General features: G+C 39.9%; 1 protein-coding gene across 2 annotated transcripts; it reads right to left on the bottom strand.

The window, feature by feature from the left end:
• Nucleotides 1–19,354: 19,354 nt before the first annotated feature.
• On the bottom strand, nucleotides 19,355–21,983 carry LOC129509689 (uncharacterized). Of its 2 annotated transcripts, none has more exons than XM_055325521.1 (2): nucleotides 19,935–21,983; nucleotides 19,355–19,631 (listed from the first exon to the last, which is right to left on the bottom strand). In XM_055325521.1, the coding sequence occupies exons 1-2, from the start codon at nucleotides 20,421–20,423 to the stop codon at nucleotides 19,452–19,454; spliced, it is 669 nt and encodes a 222-aa protein (XP_055181496.1). In that variant the 5' UTR covers nucleotides 20,424–21,983; the 3' UTR covers nucleotides 19,355–19,451. Both variants share the same exon structure in this region; 1 of them encodes a protein (XP_055181496.1).
• Between the last annotated feature and the right edge of the window lie 1,759 nt (nucleotides 21,984–23,742).

Raw genomic sequence — 23,742 nt, 5'->3', positions numbered from 1 at the left:
GAGTAATAGACTAAAAAATTATATACAATCTTAATAAACATGCAGAAAAGCATTTTATAGGGTTAGATAAGTTGTTATGAAAGATCATATGGAAATAAAAATGCAGAAACAATCAGAAAAGATTAAAAAGAAAAACTACCTTGAGAGACTACCCTATGAGTTGTGAAAGCATACTGTGGAACCTCTAAAACAACGTGTCATTGATGCATCAGCAAACAAATAGACCAGTTAAATGGAGTAGAAAAATCCAGAAATAGACCCATCTACATACAAAAATTTCACATACAATAAAGGAAGCATCTCAGGTTATTGGGGCAGAGATAAACTTCTTAATAAGTATTGCTGGGACAGGTGGGTAGTCACTCTGAGAAAAATCTAATTAGATTGTTTACACCATATATAAGAATTAATTCTAAATAAATCAGAAGTCTAAATATAAAAGTAAAGTAAATCATAGAAGTACTACATAGAAGAAGAAATCATGGGTGACTCCTTTATAAACTTAAGTGTAGGAAAGATTTTCTAATTATGACATCAAAATACAGAGATAATAAGATAAATTGATAGATCTAGCTATGTAAAAATTATTTCGCATTGCAGCAAATGCTATGAAAATTCAAGACAACTGAAAACATAGGAGAAAATATTTGTCACATATATGCCAAATGAAAAGTTAATTATGTCCTTAATATACAAATAATTCTTAAAATTTGAGGTAAAGGGTACTAAAAACCCAATAGAAAAATGAGAGAAACAATCAACTGACAAAGAGTTATAAAATGGTCCTTAGACTTAAGACAAAATATTTGAGATCACCAATAACTAGAGAAACCCACACTGATATACTATTTTTGGCTATTTCAGCATATTAAGATTTTAAAAAGATTTTATTCATTATTTATTTGAGAGAGAGACAGAATGAGTGGTAGAACAGAGTGGGAGTAGTAGAGGGGGAGGAGGAGGGACAAGCAGAGTGCACTTGGTACAGAGACCCAGGCAGGTCTCAATCTCACTGAGATCTTTTTTTTTTTTTTAAGATTTATTTATTTATTTATTTATTTATTTATTTATTTATTTATTTATTGAAGGGGCAGGGGGAGAGAGAGAGGGAGAGAGCTCACATACACAGAGGGAGAGGGAGAAGCAGACTTTATGCTGAGCAGGGAGCCCCATGCAGGGTGGGGCTACATCCCAGGAGCCTGGGATCATGACCTGAGCCAAAGACAGAGGTTTATCTGACTGAATCCTCCAGGCACTTCATATTAAGATTTTTTTAAATGTGAAAATACATCCTGTGGGGATGACTGTGGAGGATTAGGCCTTCTCAAACATTGTCGATAAAAAGAATCAGAACGGCAATGGTCTTTGTAGCTGAATATCGCAATACCAAATAAAATTGCATGTGCTCCTAACTTTTGGTCCAGCAGTCCCTGCAGTATTATTTGTTACTGCAAAATTCGAGAACCTCCTAAATGTCCATACATGGGAGAATGCTTTATAAGAGGTGGTATATCTACAAAATAGAGTATAATATAGCAATTTTAAAAAAGAGAAAGACCTTAGTCAATAGATATAAGACAATTTACAGGATATATTTAAAAGTTTTAAAAAGCAAAAGAAAAAATTCATAAGTTAATAACTTCTGTGTTCGATGGAAAGAGATAAGATCTATGCATCTGCTAAATTATGCAATGGGAAAAAAACAAGAAAATAAAACCAAACCAAAAAACATCTTGATGTTTGAACCAAAAAACTACAGAGGGTGAGTAGGAATGGAAGAAAAGTGAGGGAATGGGAACTGAGTAAAAAGGATGAGGGAGAATGACATTTCTGGAACATACATTTTTATGCAGTTGTGATGTTTACAACCATGATGATAGCTCACATACTCAAAAGAGTGAATAAAAATGAAAAACAACCAGGATGTAAGGGAGACCCAAATTTAAATAGAAAGAGTAGCAAATGAGACTACCTAAGTATCCCAAATGGAAAATGTAACCACACTTGGGGATTTGGATAAGGTGGTAAGGGGAGTGGGGGGTATAGTAAGCTATGTTACTGTAGAAAACAGTGTGTTAATGCTACACAGTAAGTCCAAAGACCAAAATAACTATATAGAAAAATTGTGTTCCAGTTAGTATGGGTTCCCAACTATTAAATTACTTCAGTTATTTTCTGAAATTATTTTATGTGAGTTGAGCAAATAAATGTATGGTTAATGTAATCCAGGTTCTTACAATTGGAGAAAATATTTAACTAGTAAAAAAAAAACAAAAAAAACAAACAACACAACAACAAAACAGGCAACACAATATCACATCTGTGATAGTCTTGCTAAGAATTACATTATCCTATTTTAATCATGAAGAAACAGCTGTAAATTGAGGGAGAGGCTATAAAATAAGTGACTAATATTTGTTAAAATTGTAAAGCTCAAAAAGGACAAAGAAAGACTAAGGAATGAAGCATCCTAGACTGAAAGAGAATAGGAATATAAGATAACTAAATGTCATGTGGGATTCTGGATTTGACCTTTTTGTCCTGCCAAAAAAAGGACGTTAGGGGGACAACTGGTGAAATTTTACTAAGGTTTGGATATCAGTAAAAAGAGTGTCAACGTTCATTTCCTGGTTTTGATAATTGAATTGTATAATAGTTATATAAAATATTAAAATTGGGAGAATTTGTGTAAAATGTAAACAGGACATTTTATAGTATTTTTGCAGTTTTCCAAAACTAAAATCTTTTTTAAATGAAAAGTTTACTAATAAAATATTTGAAAAAATAAATGGTTGTCAATAAAATTAGAATTAGCCTACAATGGCATAAAAACAAACCAACAAGCATAAACAGAAGGTAAATAAAATACTTATAACATTACTGGTTCAGGGTACTGAGAAATGTATAAAATGTACCCGTGTTCCCCTAAGTCTTCTTTTCTGACACTATACTCTGACATAACTTCTGAGAGTAAGGAAGCTGGATCAATTTTTTTTTAAATCTTAATTTTTAAGAAAGCTGTTGCTGTCACTAAAGGCATGTCCTTCATGATGACTCACTAAAGTTGAAACCACATCACTAGGTCAGGTTATAATATTGCACCTGGTAGAAGCATACAGAGAAAGTTCAATTGTTTCTAAAGACAACAAAATCTGTCAATATCAAGAAAACAAATCAAATTATGAAGACATTTAAGGGCATAGAAATATTTAATTGCTGTTATTAAAAACACAAAATTTTCTTTATAAATTATATTCATCTAGATGCTACCATTTAACCTAAATCCTAGAATACCATACCTCTGTATATTTCTAGTACATATAATTTCATGTTTTAAAAAGATACTTGTTTCTCATAAGTCTTCAATACATGTGTGTATAGATATATACATACATACAAATATACATATACACACAAATATTTTTCTGAAAAGTATATATATATACATATATATGTATATACACATACACACACACACACACACACACACACACACATCTTTTCTGGAAAGAATCCTGCCTAGGTTTTAACCTTCTATATTTACATTTATTTATATAAACTTAAGTCCTTCGGTTTCAGTTCTTCATGTACTATATTTATGATATATATGTTATAGTACTAATTAAACATTAGAAATCCTATGTTTCTAATTTAAATCTTTATCATAGAGCTGTGGCTGGGAGCTTCAACGGAGACAATGAACTTGAAAGCACTTGGTAAAGGGAGAATCATTTTATTGTTTGTTGAAGTATGGATTGAGTAAACTACTTGAAAATTTAGTGAGCTTACTCTAAAAATAGAAAAAAAATTACATTCTTTCTTCATGGGCACATTATCATTTAAAAAGAGCAGTAGAATAAGACCCCTGATATCATAATAATCATACAATGGAAAGTGATAATCAACTTAGGATAGTTCAAGTAATGCTTTCATTCACATAATAGAAAAAAAAATTTAAAAAGTCTATTTCAATCAGTTCAAATACCCAACCCAACAAAGTAATCCTGAGTTCTGTTTTCTTGCATAAATGTGGTATTCCCCTTACATTTGTAATAGTACAGCATTACCATTACAGGCATTTCAGGGATCCATGATGGCCTCCAGACTATTTCTTTTCTATTACTTGGAAAGAGGCTGAGCTATTTTAACACAACTTAATCACATTTCTTCCACAGCTCTATGGATGATTTTCATGTCAACAGGTCTAGAGCCTGCTCACCAGATAGAGAGATGGAAATAAAGTACTGATTCTTGAATGGCAAGACCTGGGCTGTGCAAAGACCATGATAAGAGAGAATGACTTTTCATTCTCTTTTTAACCAGTTCTATTCTCCTTCTCTATCCTCCCCTCTGTCTATGTAGCACATCGCTGTCACTCAGCAGAACCCATGGGTTTCAAAGAGGATTATTTTGTTATTGACAAGAAATAGGAGGCTTGTATTCTTCTATAGAAACCTAAAATTCAGAAAATAGTACTATTCTTTACTGATATGATATTATTAGAAATACTTTTCAATAATTTGCTTCCAATAAAATACAGGCATTTCTACATGATGCCTGTTCAACATCTTGTGCTTGCAACGAGCATAGAGTTATACACTCATTAAACATTTTATAAGAATCAACTCTCTGCTAGGCAAAGGGTATACTGTAGTCAATAGAAAGGAAACAGTCCCCACCATAAATGAACTCATGATCTTATCCATGAAGGCAGAATATATAATAAACACAAAAGTACTTGAGTATAATTTGAAGGGGGAGAAATACTGTTAAGGTGATGAATATCTTGCTTCAACAAAGAGTAATACACCTTAGATTACATAGCCAGCAAGAGCTTCTCTGAGAAGGTAATATTTAAGAAATATTAGCAAAAAAAAAAAAAGAAATATTAGCTGTCTCTATCCGATATTTGGGAATTGTTTTCTAGGCTAATGTACTTGAAAATGCTCTAAGGAATGTTCTAGAAATTGGTAAAAGTTTAGACTTAATGGAAAACACTGTCCATGGGAGAGAGTATTTTTATACATGGTTGGAATAGTAGATGGTGCCAGATAATGCAGTTTCTTCTAAACTGTGGCATAGAACTTTTTTTTTTTTTTGTTTGTTTGTTTGTTTGTTTTATTTATTTATGATAGGCACACAGTGAGAGAGAGAGAAGCAGAGACACAGGCAGAGAGAGAAGCAGGCTCCATGCACTGGGAGCCCGATGTGGGATTCGATCCCGGGTCTCCAGGATCGCGCCCTGGGCCAAAGGCAGGCGCTAAACCGCTGCGCCACCCAGGGATCCCTAGAACTTTCTTTTTTCTTCTACATGCAAGGGGAGAAAGTAGTGAGTTTAAAGAAATAGACATCACAATCTAATTTATTATGAAAATTCTTTGGACTATGGATTAAACGAGACAAATAATAAATAGTAAAGCAAGAATCTAGGTAAGAAACAGATCACGTTGGACTGGATTAGGCTGGAAATAGCGATATGGAAAAGTGTAGTTATTCAAGATACTTGGCACTCTGTGTGGCAGAACTACTGATGGCAGTTCCTCAAAAAGTTAAACATAGGATTACCAAATAATCTAGTAATCACACCTCTGGGTATATATTCCAAACAACTGAAAACAAGTACACACACACACACACACACACACATACACATTCATAGCAGCACTGTTCACAAGTGCCAAAAAGTAGAAATAGCTCAAATGTCCATCAATGGGTAAATGGATAAACTGTGGAACATATGTACAATATGAGATTATTCAGTCACAAAAAGAGTGAAGAACTAATTCATTCTATGAGTGGATGAATCTCAGAAACATGCTAAGTGAGAGAAGCCAGACACAAAAGGTCACATATTATACCATTCCTTTAATATCCAGTATAGGTGAATTTAGAGATAGAATGTAGATTGTTAGTTATCAAGAGCAGGAATTAAGGAGGAATGGGGAGCAAATGCTTAATGGCTATAGAGTTTCCTTTAGGAGTATTGAAACTGTTTTAGAAATAGATAATTGTGTGTGTGTGATTTCAAAACACTGTGAATGTACTAAACACCATTTAATTGTTCACTTTAAAATGGTTAATCTCATGTTATTTAAATTTTATCTCATTTAAAAAAATCAAGAAAATGTGACTTTTATACTTTAAGATAAAGGTAATTTCCCAAAGCATACACATAAAAACTGATATTCTTAGAATAATAAGAAGCAAGGTTTCTTCTTAGCCCAAGAATTCAAAAGACATTAAATGGCCTAGAGGTCATCAGTATACCATCTATCCAACCCTTTATTCCTGGAACAAATATTTTTTTAAGATTCTATGCCAGTCCCCTACTAGCTCAGTGTATGTAGGATGTATAAACTGTCTTCAAGGAATGGGTCTCATAATACATGAATACAAATATGTTAATATAAGAATAAGAATACCTACCTTCCAATCTGTTCATGGGGATACCAACACCTATGCCACTAATTTATGTGGATCAAATTAGAAAACATGAAATCAAACTTGACAGAGAATCCATCAGCTAATATATTGGTGTATGCTCCATCAAAGCTGTTTCCCATGGTTTTTCCTGCTAAACTTCCTCACCCTTATCAAACAATGGGAAAAATCTAGCTTTAAATTTATAAACAAATGGTATATTATCAGTGATAGCCATTTCATGGATATGCGCACTCTTCTGGTTCAAGTTATTTTTACCCTGCTAAACCACAGATAACACGGCTATCTTAGGGGTATTCAGCCAACTGTGGTCTACAAATTGAAGAAATTAAAGGTTGGAGCATATGTAAATAGTCATTCTTTACACAGTGAGTTTGTCCATACTTCACCCAAGCTCCCTGGGCACCTGCTCAACTCTTACACTACCCATGGTATTTTACATTTTATGGCATCTATGCAAGATTCTAGTTTATAGGAGTAAAATAGGATAAAGTCTGATTGCCAAAGGGCCAAACCTAATAAATCATAAGTTTGAAATTCTAGTTATCATTATATGCTACTAATCATCTAACTCCTTTTAATTTTTTCCTAAATAAAAAGAAACCAAAACTCTATATTCATTTATACAACATTTAGTTGGAAATCTCACACTGAGTTATGAAAAAAGAAAGACTGTATTTTAAAAATAATAAACCAAGTAAAAACAAACCCAGAATCTCATTTTAAAAAAATATACAAATACAGAAATATATAAAGGAAAAATTAAATAGCATATAACTAAGAAGTGGCTACTAATGATATTTTGGTATATTTCTTTCCTGTCGTTCATATTGAAGTTCATCTTTCAAGTTGCAGCTCCAGGATGAAATAAATAGTTTGATCCAATCTGTATTCCGTGTCTCATTTGGAACTTTTAACAAAAACCAAAAAAGATCATAACTAATCTTTAGCACATCTGGCCTCTAGGCACCCAGACTCTAATTCCATCTTTGCAATGCCAATTTTACTAAAAATAGATAACTGAGCCCTCCCTTGACTTCTCCCTCCCTTCCAGATGTACCAGCCCTCTTGCTGGCATCCCAGGGCTATTAATTAAAATGAACAAATATAGTTGAACACATAGCTCTAAATGATCTCCATGGTCTTTTGCTCCAGGGATGGCAGATTCAGATATTGGAAGTATTTCCTACTAAGGAAGATAGGAATAGAATGAGAAGAGTATCCTTGTATTCAACCTTCAACAGAAAATTCTAGAATACTCACCAGGAGTGCTAGGGCTCTGCTGAGTTTGGGGACTAGAAAGATTAGAGTCCTGCTCAATGCGTTATTCAGCTTAGTTAGGGAGAAAAAATACAAAACAGTGATAGCTACATCGATAACTACATTGATAACTACAATGATAGGTCACAGGGGACTCCAGATACAAGCACTGAAGAGTGAAGATGTGGGAAGGAAGGTAAAGAGAAGGGAGAGGAGAATAATAGGAGTATTCAGAACAGACACAGAATGTAGGAAGCGGGGGGGGTGGGGGGAGCTACAGAGTGTGCACACCTATTTTAGGAACTCCAAGAAGTTCATGATTAACTTGTATGTCATGCTCTGGCAAAGGAATAGAGCATCTAGAGATGAAATGGAGAGACACAAGTGAGACCACTTAAGGTCTTGAGAGTAGACTAAGTAATCTGAACTTCCCCTGAAGAGGTACTTTTTTTTTTTTTTTTTTTTTTTTTAAGCAAGGCATGCATTAAGTACTCGGGTATGTGGAAGAACATTACTCTGCCATTTCTACCCTCCCCCTGGTTTGGGACCTATTCTTAGTTTTTAATTGTTTTTTTTAATTTCTTGAGAACCAATTTTGTGATGAGGATGGTAACTGTAAGGAGAAGGAATAAAAACCAGACATCTTCCATGACTTCCAGGAGGCTTAGAATTTATTAGTGGAGAGAATCAAGTCTATAAACAATTACAAAATGGTATGGCTAGTTCCTAGAGGAGAGATAGAGGGGGTTATATGGTGAGGGCATGGGAGGAACAAAGAGAGTTTTAGTGAGACTGAGGAGTAAGTGAGCTATTTTCGTAGAGCTTACAACAATTGACCGAACACTGTTCCACCTGCAGGAGGCTTCCCAGAGATCCAGCCCTGGTCACAGTGCCCTCGGGCTGGTTGAGGAACACAGGACCTTACAATGGACAAGAAAGCCAGAGTCAAAGGGTCAGGCTGGATACCTCCCCTCCAAGACCACTCAGGCACCCCCTGTGGCTCCTTCCCCTGCCCTCTCTCCCCAGAAGGTCTCCTCCTTAAGTCCTTCCTCTTCTCTGACCTCGCCAGACCTCCAGTACCTGCACATCCGCTCTTTTCTCCCACCACCTAGCTCTGCTTTCTCTGACCCTCTACTTCTTTCTCCTTTCAATGATGCACACTAGCTAGGAACAATTTCTCTCACTTTTTAAAAGAACGTATTTATTCCTGAGTTCCTTTTTGGGGAAAAATATTAGTTTAGTTATATTTTCTTTTCCAAAGGAAAAAGAAAAAAGAGGGGGCAGCATTAGTCTTGTGTGTGGCTCTATGCTGATTTTTTAATATAGATTGAGACTGAAAAGGAAAACCAAAAATTGGAAATGAGAAAGTTTTCCACCCTCTTAGGTGGTTATGTGCTGTGGTTTCTCCCCTGACTTAATATCAAGCAGCCACTGGGACGCCTGGGTGGCTCAGCAGTTGGGCGCGTCTGCCTTCGGCCCAGGGTGTGGTCCTGGAGTCCCCCGATTGAGTCCTGTGCATGGGGCTCCCTGCATGGAGCCTGCTTCTCCCTCTGCCTGTGTCTCTGTCTCTCTCTCTCTCATGAATAAATAAATAAATAAAATCTTTAAAAAAAATATCAAGCAGCCACTATGGTTAAGTACAATTAGTGAGGAGTTATAAATGGCCTCCTTACCACTCTAACTTCTGATGCCTATTTTAATGTATTTCATAATCCCAATGTCACACCTTATATGTCTCTTAACACATGGGTCAGCATTACTGTTTTAATGTATGAAGTTTAATGTACTGTAGTAATATTTTCACAGCTGAATCCTGAACAAAGCTGCCTATTTTCTAAGGATGTGCTAAAATACATGTAACGTGGGAAGTGGGGATTTCTGACAAAAAGACCATAGATTAAGCCTCAGAAGATCTGCAGATAAAATCACATCTCTACTACTTTCCAGTTTTGCCACTTTGGGCAGGTTTCTTGGCCTCTACAAGCTTTTTTCCAAATTTGTAAAAGGAGGATAATTCCTTGCTTGAGAATTTCCTTGAGATCCCCCTAACCAGCCTGCTTGCCTGCCTTCTTTATTCTCTCTCAATACTGTCTATTGAGTGCAAATGGGTACTGACTAGAGAACTTGCTATGAGCTTTAAATGAGATATATGAAGCACTGCTTCCAGAGAAGGCACATAATTAATACCTGACACACAATAAGCATCTAATAGCAGTCAATTCATTGTTATTGCCTGTATTGTTTATCAAATAATTTACTAAGTAAACACTTTTACAGCTCTGAAAAATAGGGGATGCTTACTTGTTATTGTATACAGATGTCACATTAGCTTAACAGTTACTTTTTCATTTATTATGAACTGTAGATTCTTACAAGCTAAAAAATACATTGGCACAAGCCAGTTACAAGTCACCTGTAGAAGACGCCACATTAGCAATTAAAAAAAATAAGCTCTTGGTTGATTTTTAAATGATGGAGGTAAAAATCCTTGTTAAACTACAGAAGGGTGGAGCTGATAAATTTTTAAATCATTGCTTTTTAATGTAACAGCTCACTCTTTAAAATTTTAATGTGTATTACAAAGACAATATAAAAAATTACACACATCAGTCTAAAATGATAAAAATGTCATTATGACCTTCATGGATTTTTGTCTAGCCTAACTAATTCCAATAAACCCTACAGTTTTAAGAATGCATCTTCAATCATTTCGCTGCTTTTGCCCTTGATTGTGGGGTGTTTTATTTTCCTTTTTTGTTTTGTTTTGTTTTACATTTCTCACTAACACAGCTTTTCTTTCTTTCTTAAAAGAATGACATTAAAATGAGAAGGCCCTAAATGAAAGTTAGTGACTTGTCAAGAGGACTGGCTTAGATCCTGATACTATAGATTTTACTTGTCTTAATTATATCGGATATGTCTAGTGTGTGCTTTGCTATTTTAAAGGAATCAGCATCTTGATTTTGAAAGCTTTACAGTTTTGTTTTAAGAAACCCCTTGTGATAATTTTTGTCATGCAAATTTCTGTTTGAAAGAACAGACTCACAAGGTACTAAAATTAAAGTGGCCCTACTTCTGGACAATATATCTGAGATTGATGCAGAACAAAGAAGGAGTCATGGAATGAGGACACAAAGAAGAAACCTGAGGGCCTGATGACAGCATCTCTGCCTGTGTGCCTAGGCCAAGTCTGATCTCAGATAATCCATTGAGGGGTACACTACTGCTCCTGACCAGTAATAGGAATGAGGTTTACTTAGTATCATATTAAAAGAGTGAGGCAACATTGAAAAAGTATAGACTGTGGATCCCTGGGTGGCTCAGCGGTTCAGCACCTGCCTTTGGCCTAGGGCATGATCCTGGAGTCCCAGGATCGAGTCCCATGTCAGGCTCCCAGCATAGAGCCTGCTTCTCCCTCTGCCTGTGTCTCTGCCTATCTCTTTCTCTCTGTGTGTCTATCATGAGTAAATAAATAAAATTTTTTTAAAAAAAGAAAAAGTATAGACTGTGTTTAACTTGGACACTGTAGTACTAATGAAAAATTCTGCAAGACTGTAGAAATAAGATCATTTATTTCCTGGAAAGGGCTCTATTAAAAAGGATACTGAGGTATTCAAATGCTAAATATTAAGTTAGGCGGTGGATTGGTGAAAAGAGTGAGAAAGGTAGTGTTGAAGGAGGGTTGTGTGGCAAAGCAGGGAACTAAAGGCTGAATGCTGGAGAGGTGGTGAGAGGGTCCCACAAGCCAAATCTCATCTATTTCAGTTTTGCCAGAGGCGCCCTACAGTCTGCGAAAAAGAAGAAATTGCTGCCCTTGTTTGCTCTACTGCCCAGGCATTTTGTCTCCCCCAAAATGATCCAAATAATCTACCTTTCCAAACCAGAGCAAGTCATCATCTGTTGTGGCAGATGATCTGACTATTTTTCCCCTTACTTCACACTCAGTTATGGTGGCAGATATCCCATCAATAGTATCTCTTCCAAAAGAGGAGTCTAGTTATCCAAAAAAGAACGGAAGAGAGAAATTCAGGCAACTGTAGTAGAAGAGTTTCTAATTTTGAGTAGGGGGCCACTATGTATAAGGCAAGCCAGAAATGTTGGAGGGTTGCCTTCTGCTCTTGCTGAAATGTATATAGCTGATACTAACATGTTACTCCAAACCCATTAGTTCTCTCAGATCTCAAAGTTATTTTCCCCAATTTGGCTTTGTTTGTGATTTGGGGAATGGTAACAGTAGACGGCAGGGGTGAGGGTGGGGGAGTGTTAGCTAACCTCCAGGGCAAGTGCTACCTGCCATTGGTACATTCATATAATTTTTTTTTCCGGAGCTGTCTTTATTTTACAAATACTTGACAAAATGCTTGATATAAAAATTTAATTTGTAAAAACTTCTTACTATTACTACTATTACTAATACTAACAATAGTGGGATCCCAGGTGAGGCAGAAATCTTTAAAGGAAAAAGAATAATTTCAACTCTCAGCAATTTGTAGTAAATATAATAGGAAGTCACTATTGATTTATAGTAATTTATTGATATAGATGACATATTCTACATGTTTATGAAATTCAAAACTAGCTAAGCCATTTTCCCTCACCTTCAACATCATGATCACAAGGAAGAAAGATAAATGTTTAAGGGTCTATGTCCCATAAAACTCATGTTCTTAATTTAGGAAGATCATGCAAGGAACCCTTTATTTCCACAAATACTATAGTTTTTGAGAATAGCCAGGGCTATGATGTATTCTAATACCTGTTATCTTCAAATCTTAAATAATATTTGCAAGTCAGTACAAATTAGGGTCAGTTAGGTCTTAGCAGGGTTTGAGGAAAGAAGAGCGGAAGCTGTGAACACATTTGAAACCAACATGGGGTAGGGAACTAGAGCAGCTAGAGAGTTCAAGCAACTTCCAAGAACTGCCCCCTAAACCATGGGTGCTATCTTAGGACCTTCTGAATACTCATTAGGAGGCCAAAATTTCTAGAAGTCACGCAACATGAGGATTTCCATGACTCTATAGGGGTGGGGAAATTAACAATGATCCTAAGAACTTAATATTCCTTGAGTTAAAAGTAATATATTTTTCCAGCATCCATGAGCCCAGACACCATACTACAAAAGCCTCAGTTAATTTTCACAATAATTGAATGAAATGGATATGATCATTATAATCATTTTGCAGATGAGTGAACAAAGGTTCCAAGAGTTCCAAGAGACAATATTTTGCCCAAGGTCATGATTAGGGAACAAATCTAATTCATAGCCAGATATGCCTCAACTTTTAACCATCATAAAATACTAATTTTAGCAGGACAAATAATATGTAAAAGCTTACAGTTTTCTTATGGGAGAAAAATCAAACACTATGCCTTCTCAAGACAACTTCAAATCTTGGCCATGAGTGGGTAATCTGTAATTTATTTAATTCATTAAATTCTATCCCAAATTACAAGATAAAGGTCGTATGTAAAATCTCAGAAGATGGAGGTCTGTGCACATAAAGCATGACCAGGTCCCAGGACACCAGGCTGAGATGCTCAGTTTCCCTTTTTAGATACCATTAAATATCTACCCACCATTAGATATTGCTACTCTCCATGATAAGAGGCCAATGTGGTATGTCTGGTAAGAAGGATGTCAATCAGCAGCAAATGCTAATTCCATAATTACCATGCAGTTCAACTATCTTATGCATACATCTATGCCACTATGGTTAATGCCTTTATTTCAAGGATTTGGACAGTTTCAAGAAATCATCCTTCACTAGGAGTAATTTGAACAATATATTTCTAAGACAAATGTTTTCTAAAAATCACCTTTCTATTATCTCATTATTATGCAGTATTACAAAGGTATTATTTAATTGCTATAAAGATTCTAAGAGATTACTGAGCTTGTCTCAACCCACATGGTGATAAGAATTAAAGTCTATTTGATGAACAAATAATAAGTTTAAAGGCAGTGATAAATTAACCAAGTCTTTGGTGGGATGAAGAAGAGGGAGAAGAAATGGGTGGAAAAAAGGGGGAGGGAAAAAGGATGAAAGAAACAAGGAATATAGGAGAATTCCAAAATAATGGGTTGTTTTCCTTTCTGTACTCTGCACTCAGCAAAAGATTCAGAATTCTTGCTTTCCCAAATGCAGATAATGACCTTTATGTTTCTTTCCTAATTTTTTGTTTATGAATTTTATTTTTTCCCACTTAACCAGTTTTAAAGTTTGAAATCTTGCTTTCGATTCCTTTCGGCTATACCCAGAGTAGCTAGATGAGATGTAAAAAAATACTATTTATTAGAGTAAAAAGCTAATTTAAAAATCCAATGATAAGAATTATAATTACTTTTCACTAAAGATGTAATTATACATAGATAACTTCCAATTACAGAAATAGTGGAGAGATGGGAAAGAAAAAAAAATAACTCAAAGCACCCAACAATTATTTTTTCAATGACTATAGAATCTCAGGTCCTTTGAGACTGTGTGAATCAAAACTTTCTTGGATTCACACTAACTCTGTAAGCATTTTTATATCACCTAAAATAAAGTGCAACACAGAGCCACAAATTCTGGGTTCAAAATTCTGATTATATCAGCCACTTCCTTATGGTGGGTGTATCTTTAGACCTGATTATAAGAAATATTTGCTTATCCCTAATCACTGTATTGCAAAAATGCAATGTGCTAAATATAATGGGACACTATTGAATAATATTTAATACCACACTATTCATAAAAAGGTACTAGTAATTTATTAATATAGATTGCATATTCTACCTATTTATGAAATGCAAGACTATATAAGTCGAATTCCCTCACCTTCAAAATCATGTTCATAAGGAATATATATATATTTGTAAAGCCATGTAGTGGTATCCTATGTCCTACATAACTCATTTTATTTTTGTGCGTTTTTTTTTTTTTTTTGATTAGACTAAAATTTACACAGGGGACAATATGCACTTGATGGGTGATTTAAAGTTAAATGACCAAAACATATTTTCATCATTTTGCTACATAAAGTACACTCAAGTTATTGGCAGATGTTTAATTTCCAAATCAATAAGCTTCCTTCTCAGTCTTTTAAGTCTGATGACTGGCTATTAAACTTGTGGAATTCACACTTTGAACAAATGGAGCACTGACCTAGTAGGTTTATTTGTCTATTTTCTTCTCTCTTTTTTTTCCAAATCAAATTATTTTTTTTATTATTTAAAATACTGTTCAATTTAACAACCTGAATCTAACCACATAGGTCAAATATTGACTCCAATCAACTACGGATGAGAAAGTCTTTCAGGCATAGGACCAAAATAGATAGATGGCTATTATCAAACAGTATTAATCCACCATTGAATTAAGAGAGCACCAAAAATGATGATCGTTACTTAAAAACAAACAACAACAATAAAATAGTCCAAATGGTGGCATCTATTTCTTCCATTCCCCAAAAAGTTAATGTATAGCACTAAAATGACAGAGAATCACTGACTGAGGGGCCTTCAGAAATATTCTTCAAATATTTAAAAGAGTATAAAACAAAAAAGAAACTGTACTCAGAAACTCATGACCTTCAAAATGTTTATATTTATAGCAAATGATTATCCTTTCATGGTCAATTGGAGGTATCTTAGCATTTAGCTCTACTTAAGCAATTTTCTGGCCACATCCAGCTACTAGCATGAGCTCTTTTGGCATCTTTAAAATTAGGATATCCTCCAGGATGACAAATTAGTAACTTTGTGACTATGAAAATTTCAAACATATTTCTAAAAGTAGATTACCTATGTACATATCACCTCATTTCAACTACTGCCAATTTTCTGCTCTTCTACTTCATACATCCCTCCATTTACCACTCCTTCCCCCACCTCCAAAATGTGCATGCACATACCCACCCCCTATATTTTCTTCTTTCTGGAGTACATGAAAGTAAATCTCAAGCATCTGATTATTTCTTTTTTTTTTTTTTTGCATCTGATTATTTCATCTTTATTACTTTTGTGTGTACTTCTAAAAGACTTTAGAGTTAAGCCAAAATATATTTTCACATCCAAGATTAACAAAAATTCACAACTATTATCTAAAGTCCAAGAAGTTTTGAGTGATCTCCAAATACCTTAACATATCTATTTCCACATAGTTTGAATGGATTTTGTTGGTTTCCAGTGAAATGACACTATTGTTTTCACGGTCTGGCATTATATAAGACCGAAAATCAGTCTCAGGGTGGATAATATTTTTTAAATATATTAATTTCCTAATTAACTTTTCATAAATTCCTCAGGTATGGACACACACACAAAAAAATCCCAAATCAAACTTTGTGTAGGATAAAATAACATGAATAGTAAGCTCTCAAATTCATGTCAATATTAAAAATAAGTAAAAATCGTAAGGCACACAAAGTTATTATATTAAGAAACACTCCTTTAGACTTGATTATATAGAACAGTTTGAAGGTAACACAAACCTAGATAAAGAATTTAAATTAAACTGAAGCTTTTGAATTTCCTAGCTATTTTGGGTAAATTTGAATCTATATTACTTCACAGTCTTCTTATATGAGGAATAGCACTAAGTGCTTCTGTAAAAAAATTTGTGAGGATCAAGTGAAAATATGCTAGAAACCACTCAGCACACAATGTAAGCAGCCACAAAATGTTGGCTCAATATGTTCTATGTAAATTGTATCTTACCTAGAGTCAAAATTATTTGATTCTCCAATTTCAGGGGGCTTCGTAGTCCTTTCATTCTATGAACTTTTCATAAACCATCCTCTACTAGATCTCCTTACTTACTATCTTCTAGTTAAGATGGCATGGGGAAGCATCATCTCTCCTTTGCATATACCCTTCTGTTCCTTACCCTCTTCCAACTTTGAAACAAAGTTTGACAAAACCACATCCTGATAAAATTCAACATTCCACCTACACTACATCTGCACCCACGAAGCTGCAAGTGGGCCTAAAGAAAAGCTCACGTTGTCACTAGGTTTCACTTTAACTTTATACACAGAAATTTCAAAATGAGTCCTTTCTGCTGCCAGGCAATTACTGGAAAACTTCTCAGCCTATTCATGCTCTCTCGGTTATGACTATTTTCTACCATTCTTCTTTAAACCCCTATCATTTCTTTCTCTAGCCTAACTTCCCACTGGTGACCTTATTGGATGTTTCACAAACCAACTTAGAGCAGTATAAGGAGGACTTCTCAGAGGATGACCACCACGTGCACCTACAAGTGTTGGACCCTGGCTCACGGGTGCCAACGTGGCCCGGTGGACGCCCCAGAGACTCAGACCCCAGACAGGCAGATGCAATTAGCAAGAGGGTTTATTGAACGTTTGCGCAAACGGGCTCTCCGCCTCCGAAGAGGAAAAGAGCCCCGATTAGCAATTACAGGTGTCTTTTAAAAGGCAAAAGGAAAGAAACTTCCTAAAGACAAAAGAACCGCGGGAGTCGCATGGCATCCAGGTTGATTTTGGGGAGGGTCAACATGAACCTATTCAGGGACATTCCAATCAGGGTGTGTGGGGGGAAACGGTTTTCTTATTGTAAACAGAATGCTTTTAGTTGCTAAAATTTCAGGAAGAAGACTGGATGGGCTGCCTCTGGATTAGGGCTGGCCCTACTTACAAGGGGGGAGGTTTCTTCATTCCCTCCTCTTGTTTGGGCTGATTTTAACCTTAAAATCTTAGGGAACATTTATTTTTTCAGTTTGGAGGGCCCGACATTGCTGAGTTAATACCAGAGCTTGGGTAATAGACAATCTTTCTCGGATGAACTGGAGCAGCCGGTTGAGGACGCAGGGGCCGAAAGTTAGCAGCAGGAGCAGGATAACTAGAGGCCCAGAATGGTAGAGATTAGGGTGGTCAACCAGGGAGACTGATTAAACCAGCTTTCAAACCAGCCCTGCTGGGCCTCCCGGTCCCTTTGTCTTTTATTTAACCTTTCCCTGAGTTTGGCCATGGAGTCTCTGATGACTCCAGAATGGTCTGCATAGAAACAGCATTCCTCTCCCAGGGCCGCACACAGTCCTCCCTCTTTCAGGAATAGTCAATCCAAGCCTCTCCTGTTGTGAAGTGCTACTTCTGAAAGTGAGGGGAGGGACTGTTCTAGCTTAGAAACGGACTGCGCTAGTGTCCGTAGATCCTCATCTACAGCTGTTTGGAGTTCTAGATAACGCCGTGAGCCCTGGATCGGAGCAGCTGCGCCAGTACCCACCCCAGCAGCGACCCCTAGTCCCAACATAACGGCTAAGGTTAGGGAGACAGGTTCGCGCCGAAAACGGGTGGGATGTTTATCATACTGATTTTCTAGAGTTTCAGCAGGGTGATAGAACACCCTGGGTATGATCTGCACCATGACACAGAAGTCGTTTGAGCTATTTAGAACCTTAGCCGACACACAGGGGGTGAGGCCTTTGTTGCATGCCCACCAAGTTCCCGGCTGGGGCTCCAGGTAAGAATCAGTCCCCAAAATCGGGGTGGTAGTGTTGCAGAGTCTCTGGTAGCCCCGGGGGGGGGGGGTGTTCCTATGCAGGTTCCCTGTCCTGTAACTTCTGTAAGGCTGAGTTGTGGTTGGGAGTCGGGTGTGCATCCCTGAGTGCTAGTGATGTTATTATAGGTCCCTGAAGTAGCAATTCCCTCATAATAAGGGGGGGTGGTGCAAGGCAGAGCCAGCAGGATTTAGTTACATCGGGGCTGGTTCGATTAAGGGCCAGGAATGCCCCTATGATAAGATTTGTCCAGTCTCGGGTGACGACCGAGGGGTTGGAGTGACCGCGAAGTTAGTGGGTGCGGCGCTCCCTGCGGCTAGGGCCGGGGCAGCTCTTTGTTCCCCGAGGACCGCGTTAGGCCCGATCGCCACGGGGTCTGGGGATTCTATTTTTAGTTTAATTCTGAATATAAAACCATCATCTGTTCTTTCTTTGTATAACCTGAGTCCCCACGTATATCCATTGGCCCAGTAAGTAGCCCTTTTTCCGGGCTCCGTGAAGGATATCCGTAGGGGATGACACCACCCTTGGCAGGGCCCATAATTAAGGGTTTTCCATTTGCTAAATGTCGGGTGAGTATAGTTAGCCTTGACAGTGATATAATCCCAGGAGGAGGAGGGCCTCCATTCTGTATCCCCAGTAGTTTCGCACCCCCAATTTTTACAATAGAAGTATTCCCCTCCTCCACAGGTGGGATTTAGCCTGCGATCTCTGTGGTGCCCGGGACAGACATAAAAGGGAAGAGTGCTTAGCATGGCCCTTCTATCAGGCGTGCCACAGCCTCCCCATGGGTCTAATCCCAGTCGCCCTGGAGGGCTTTCTTGGTTAGGGGCTCTAGAGGTGTCGAAGTATCCCTCTAGGTCCCATGGGCTAGGGGCCCCTATGGTTAGCTTGCAAAGGTCAGGATATAGGTCAGGCCACCAGGTTCCCACGGGGGCGGTCTTAGTTATAGACCAGACCTCGTCACCCCCAGACGTTAGTACCTGCCAGGTTAACCTTTTGAGGGCATGAGGGTCACCTTTGGCGGAGGTGAAGAGCGCTAGGAGAGGTAGGAATATAACAACTGTCATTGAACAATTTATGAAAGTCTTATCTTGAGCGGGTTTTGGGTGCAGTGGAGCTTCCACTGGAGTGGCTCGTCTGGTCCGTCCTGGCTGGCGTCAGCGGTGCTCGTTGATGGGGCGCGCTGGACGTGTGAGGCGTGGACCCAAGCAGCAATGCCGTCTACCTTTAAGGCGGTTGGGGTGGTCAGTAGTACAGTATATGGGCCCTTCCAGCGGGGCTCAAGCGTCCTGGACTGATGTCTCCTGACGTAGGCGGAGTCCCCGATCTGGAACGGGTGTGGGCCGGTGTGTCTCCGGGGCGGTAGACAGCCGCAAGGGGTTTCCAGATCTGGTGCTGGATAATCTGGAGCGCCTTTAGCCTGTCCTGTAAACCGGGAGTGTTAGCAAGAGGGTCAAGAGCAGAATCTAGTAAGTCCGTTACTGGTGGGGGACCTCCATAGAGAATCTCGTAAGGAGTTAGCCCATGGCGCGCGGGAGTGTTCCGGACTCGGAACAGAACCATAGGGAGGAGTTGGACCCAGTCTCTAGTGCCAGTCTCCAATGTCAATTTAGTTAGGGTCTCTTTAATTGTTCTATTCATTCTTTCTACCTGACCTGAGCTCTGGGGTCTGTATGCACAATGTAATTTCCAATTTATCCCCAGTAATCTGGCCACCAACTGACTTACCTGGGAGACGAAGGCGGGGCCGTTGTCCGACCCTATTACCTTGGGCAGTCCAAACCGGGGGAAAATTTCTTCCAGGATTTTCTTGACAACCACCTGGGCGGTTTCTCGCTTGGTGGGGAAAGCTTCTGTCCAGCCATTTCGTAGAAAGCTACTCCCATCGGTGTACCAGGTTGCTTCAGCATCTGGCAAAGGCTGGTCCGTCAAGTCCCCTCTGGTGCCATGGACTTCAGCTAGGATCTGGTGGCAATCATGCATTACTAGGGAGGGGGACTCGGTTTCTGGAAGCAAGGTGGCCGGGTTTAGAGATGTAGCCGTTCCAAACTGTATCTGCTCAGAATTCAGTAACATGGCCTGATAATGGGTGACCCGGGCGTTTGAGAGCCATCGATCAGGGGGCTGGCGGATGACTGTCTCTACGGCGTGGGGGGCCACCACAGTGAGGGGTTGGCCAAAAGTCAACTTGTCTGAGTCTTTTACCAGGACTGCCATAGCCGCTATTATCCGGAGACATGGGGGCCATCCTGCAGCCACGCTGTCTAATTTTTTTTGAAAAGTATGCCACGGGCCTTTTCCAGGGTCCCAGTTTTTGAGTTAGGACCCCTTTGGCTATTCCATTATGTTCATCAACATATAGCGTAAAAGGCTTGGTTACATCTGGGAGGCTCAGGGCAGGGGCAGTCAATAAGGCCCTTTTTATTTTGTCAAAAGCCAATTGCTGCTCCTTTCCCCAGTGGTAGGGGGTGTTGGATTTCGTGAGAGGATATAGGGGAGCCGCCATCTCCGCAAACCCGGGTATCCAGAGGCAGCAGAACCCAGCACTGCCGAGGAACTCTCGTAGTCCTTTGGCATTAGTGGGTGCTGGGATCAGGGCTACAGCCTTTTTGCAGCTCTCCGTCAGCCACCTCTGGCCTCCAGTTAACCTCTCGTAAATCTTGTACCGGCCGGTAATCTCCTGTGCCGGGTTTTTTTACGGGTAATAGAGGAGTATTCCAGGGCAACTGGCAAGGTATTAAAATGCCCAATTGTAATAGTCTCTGTATATGGGGCCAAATGCCTTCTTTGGCCTCTTTGCTCATTGAATATTGCCGGATCGATATGGGGGTGGCCGAGGGTTTTAAGTTTATAATTATGGGCGGCTGGTTTACAGCTAGTCCCATTCCGGCCGTTTCCACCCAGGCCTGAGGGTAGTTAGTGAGCCATTCAGAATCTAGGGGCTGCACGGCCGGTGGAGAGTCCTCGTGCAGCCGGTGTTCATCCTCTAGGCGCAAGGTCAGTACCTGGAGGGGCTGCCCTCCCGCGCCAGTAATAGTGGCCCCTTTTTGCTGAAAATGTATCTGGGCCCCTACTTTTGAAAGAAGGTCTCTGCCTAGGAGAGGGTAAGGGCAGTCTGGGACCAGTAAGAAGGAATGCGTTACTTGCCCAGTGCTCAGGTGGACCTTCCGTTCGGTTGTCCATCGATATAACTTGCCTCCAGTTGCCCCCTGAACCCAAGACGTTTTAGAGCTCAAGGGTCCTTTTGCCTCAGTTAAAACTGAATGTTGAGCTCCCGTATCGACCAGGAAGGTCACCGGCTGTCCCCCCACTTTAAGGGTTATCCGAGGCTCGGGGGGGGGGGGTTTCCTGGCCCTGACATCCCTAATCTTCATCTTCTAGGGACAAAACAGGAATGGGCTTCTTTTTAGGTCCCTGCGTTTGGCCCTTCCTTGGGCAATCTTTAACCCAATGTCCTTTTTCCTTGCAGTAGGCACACTGGTCTCGTTCAACCCGTGGTCCTCTTTTGTCTCCCAGGTCCCTACTCTGTCCTGACTTACTCTGCCCTGAGCCCTGTACTACGGTGGCCAGTATAGCCTTCTATTAACCTCTGCAGAAAACCTGCCGGCGTCTCATCTTTTCCCTGCACTATAGCACGTACCTTCGCCAAATTGGTGGGGCGACGCCCTGCCCCTTTGAGACCCGCTAGGAGTACCTGGCGATAGAGACGGAGCCGCTCCCTACCAGCAACAGTGTCGTAGTCCCAGGTCGGGCGAACCAAGGGGAAAACATCCTCAATTTCATTAGGCAGCTGGGTTGGCCTCCCATCCGCCCCCGGGACGCGCTGTCTCTCCTCCGTGGTGAGGAAAGTCTGCAGGAGCTGTTGGCGGTCATCCTAGGTCGGCTGGTGGAGGTGTCCATTGGGTCCTGGCTGGAAGACTAGGGCCTTCACCTGCAAGATAATGTCAATATTATCCTGGGCCACCCGACGTTGAAAGCCGGCCACTCTGAGGAGCAGAAGGTGACCCATCTTCGTCTTCTGACTTCGACCGAGAGATTGTGTGCCCGGCCGGCGACTTCTTTCCAGTGATCTAGAGTGAGGCTTAAAGGGGTGGTTACAGTCTGCCCCATGGGTGTAGAGAAGGGGTGAGCGGTGAGGAGGAGGACAGGAAAGGAAGAAAAACACGGAACGAACAGACGCACACGAACGACAGGACTGGCGCGGCAGATTCAGATGGGAGCGGTCGCGAACCACGACCCTCCCCGAAGAGGAGGGAGTGCCGGGGCTCCGTTCCTCTTCCAGACCACTCCGGAGTCCGACTCCGGAGGGGGACCAGGGGTCTCGGGCACGTCTGCCTCCCCCGCTGGTCCAAATACAGAATACAGAGTACAGCGTCCTGCAGGCACAATACAGACCCGGCACAAAACAGACCCGGCCAGTCAGACAAACGGACGAGACAGATAGGACATTTAGCGAGCTCGGTCTTACCTCCTGCCGGTTTTAGGATTGAGTCTGGGGCGTCTCAGATCCCGGACGAGCCCCCAAATGTTGGACCCTGGCTCACGGGTGCCAACGTGGCCCGGTGGACGCCCCAGAGACTCAGACCCCAGACAGGCAGATGCAATTAGCAAGAGGGTTTATTGAACGTTTGCGCAAACGGGCTCTCCGCCTCCGAAGAGGAAAAGAGCCCCGATTAGCAATTACAGGTGTCTTTTAAAAGGCAAAAGGAAAGAAACTTCCTAAAGACAAAAGAACCGCGGGAGTCGCATGGCATCCAGGTTGATTTTGGGGAGGGTCAACATGAACCTATTCAGGGACATTCCAATCAGGGTGTGTGGGGGGAAACGGTTTTCTTATTGTAAACAGAATGCTTTTAGTTGCTAAAATTTCAGGAAGAAGACTGGATGGGCTGCCTCTGGATTAGGGCTGGCCCTACTTACAAGGGGGGAGGTTTCTTCAAAGTACATCTATACTGTCTCATCCTACATTCTTTCACTGCTTCTTTTATCTCCAATCTCTTCACTACAAGACTGTCTTTGGAACTCTCTAACTAGATTCACTTTCTTGGTGAACTCATCCATTTTCTCCATTTTAAAAACATCAATATGCCAACTCCCAGATTTACAGCTCCAGCTCAGACCTCTCTCCCAAACCTCACCATTATCCCACAAACACTAACCTATCCATACCAAAGGTGAACTTCTGATTGTACACCAAAATCTATTCTACTAATAGCTACCCCATATCTCAGCAGATGTAAAAGTCATCCTTTCAGCTGATCATGCCATCCTTCCCTTGCTTTTTTCTCTCACACCCTATATCCAATTCATCACAAGATCTTATTGCCTGTAACTTGAAAATATATGTAGACATTGGGGTGTGTGGGTGGCTCAGTTGGTTAAGTATCCAATTCTTGATTTCCCCTCAGGTCAAGACCTCAGGGTCATGAAATCTAGCCCTGTGTCAGCTCCATGCTGGGCATGGAGCCTGCTTAAGATTCTCTCTCCCTCTACCCATCACCCTCCCTCTAAAAACCAAAGAAAAAGAAAAACAAAA

Source organism: Nyctereutes procyonoides, unplaced genomic scaffold, assembly GCF_905146905.1.
Source record: "Nyctereutes procyonoides isolate TBG_1078 unplaced genomic scaffold, NYPRO_anot_genome, whole genome shotgun sequence".
Taxonomy (NCBI): Eukaryota; Metazoa; Chordata; class Mammalia; order Carnivora; family Canidae; genus Nyctereutes; species Nyctereutes procyonoides.
The sequence above is the reverse complement of the archived record's forward strand: the minus strand, read 5'-3'. Positions and strand labels throughout refer to the sequence as shown.

Coding starts and splice junctions, on each gene's coding strand:
- LOC129509689 (XM_055325521.1), bottom strand. CDS start 20,423: ATGGCAGTCCTGGTAAAAGACTCAGACAAGTTGACTTTTGGCCAACCC. Junction 19,632..19,934: donor GCCCCGCCTTCGTCTCCCAG/GTAAGTCAGTTG, acceptor CCCGGTTTACAG/GACAGGCTAAAGGCGCTCCA.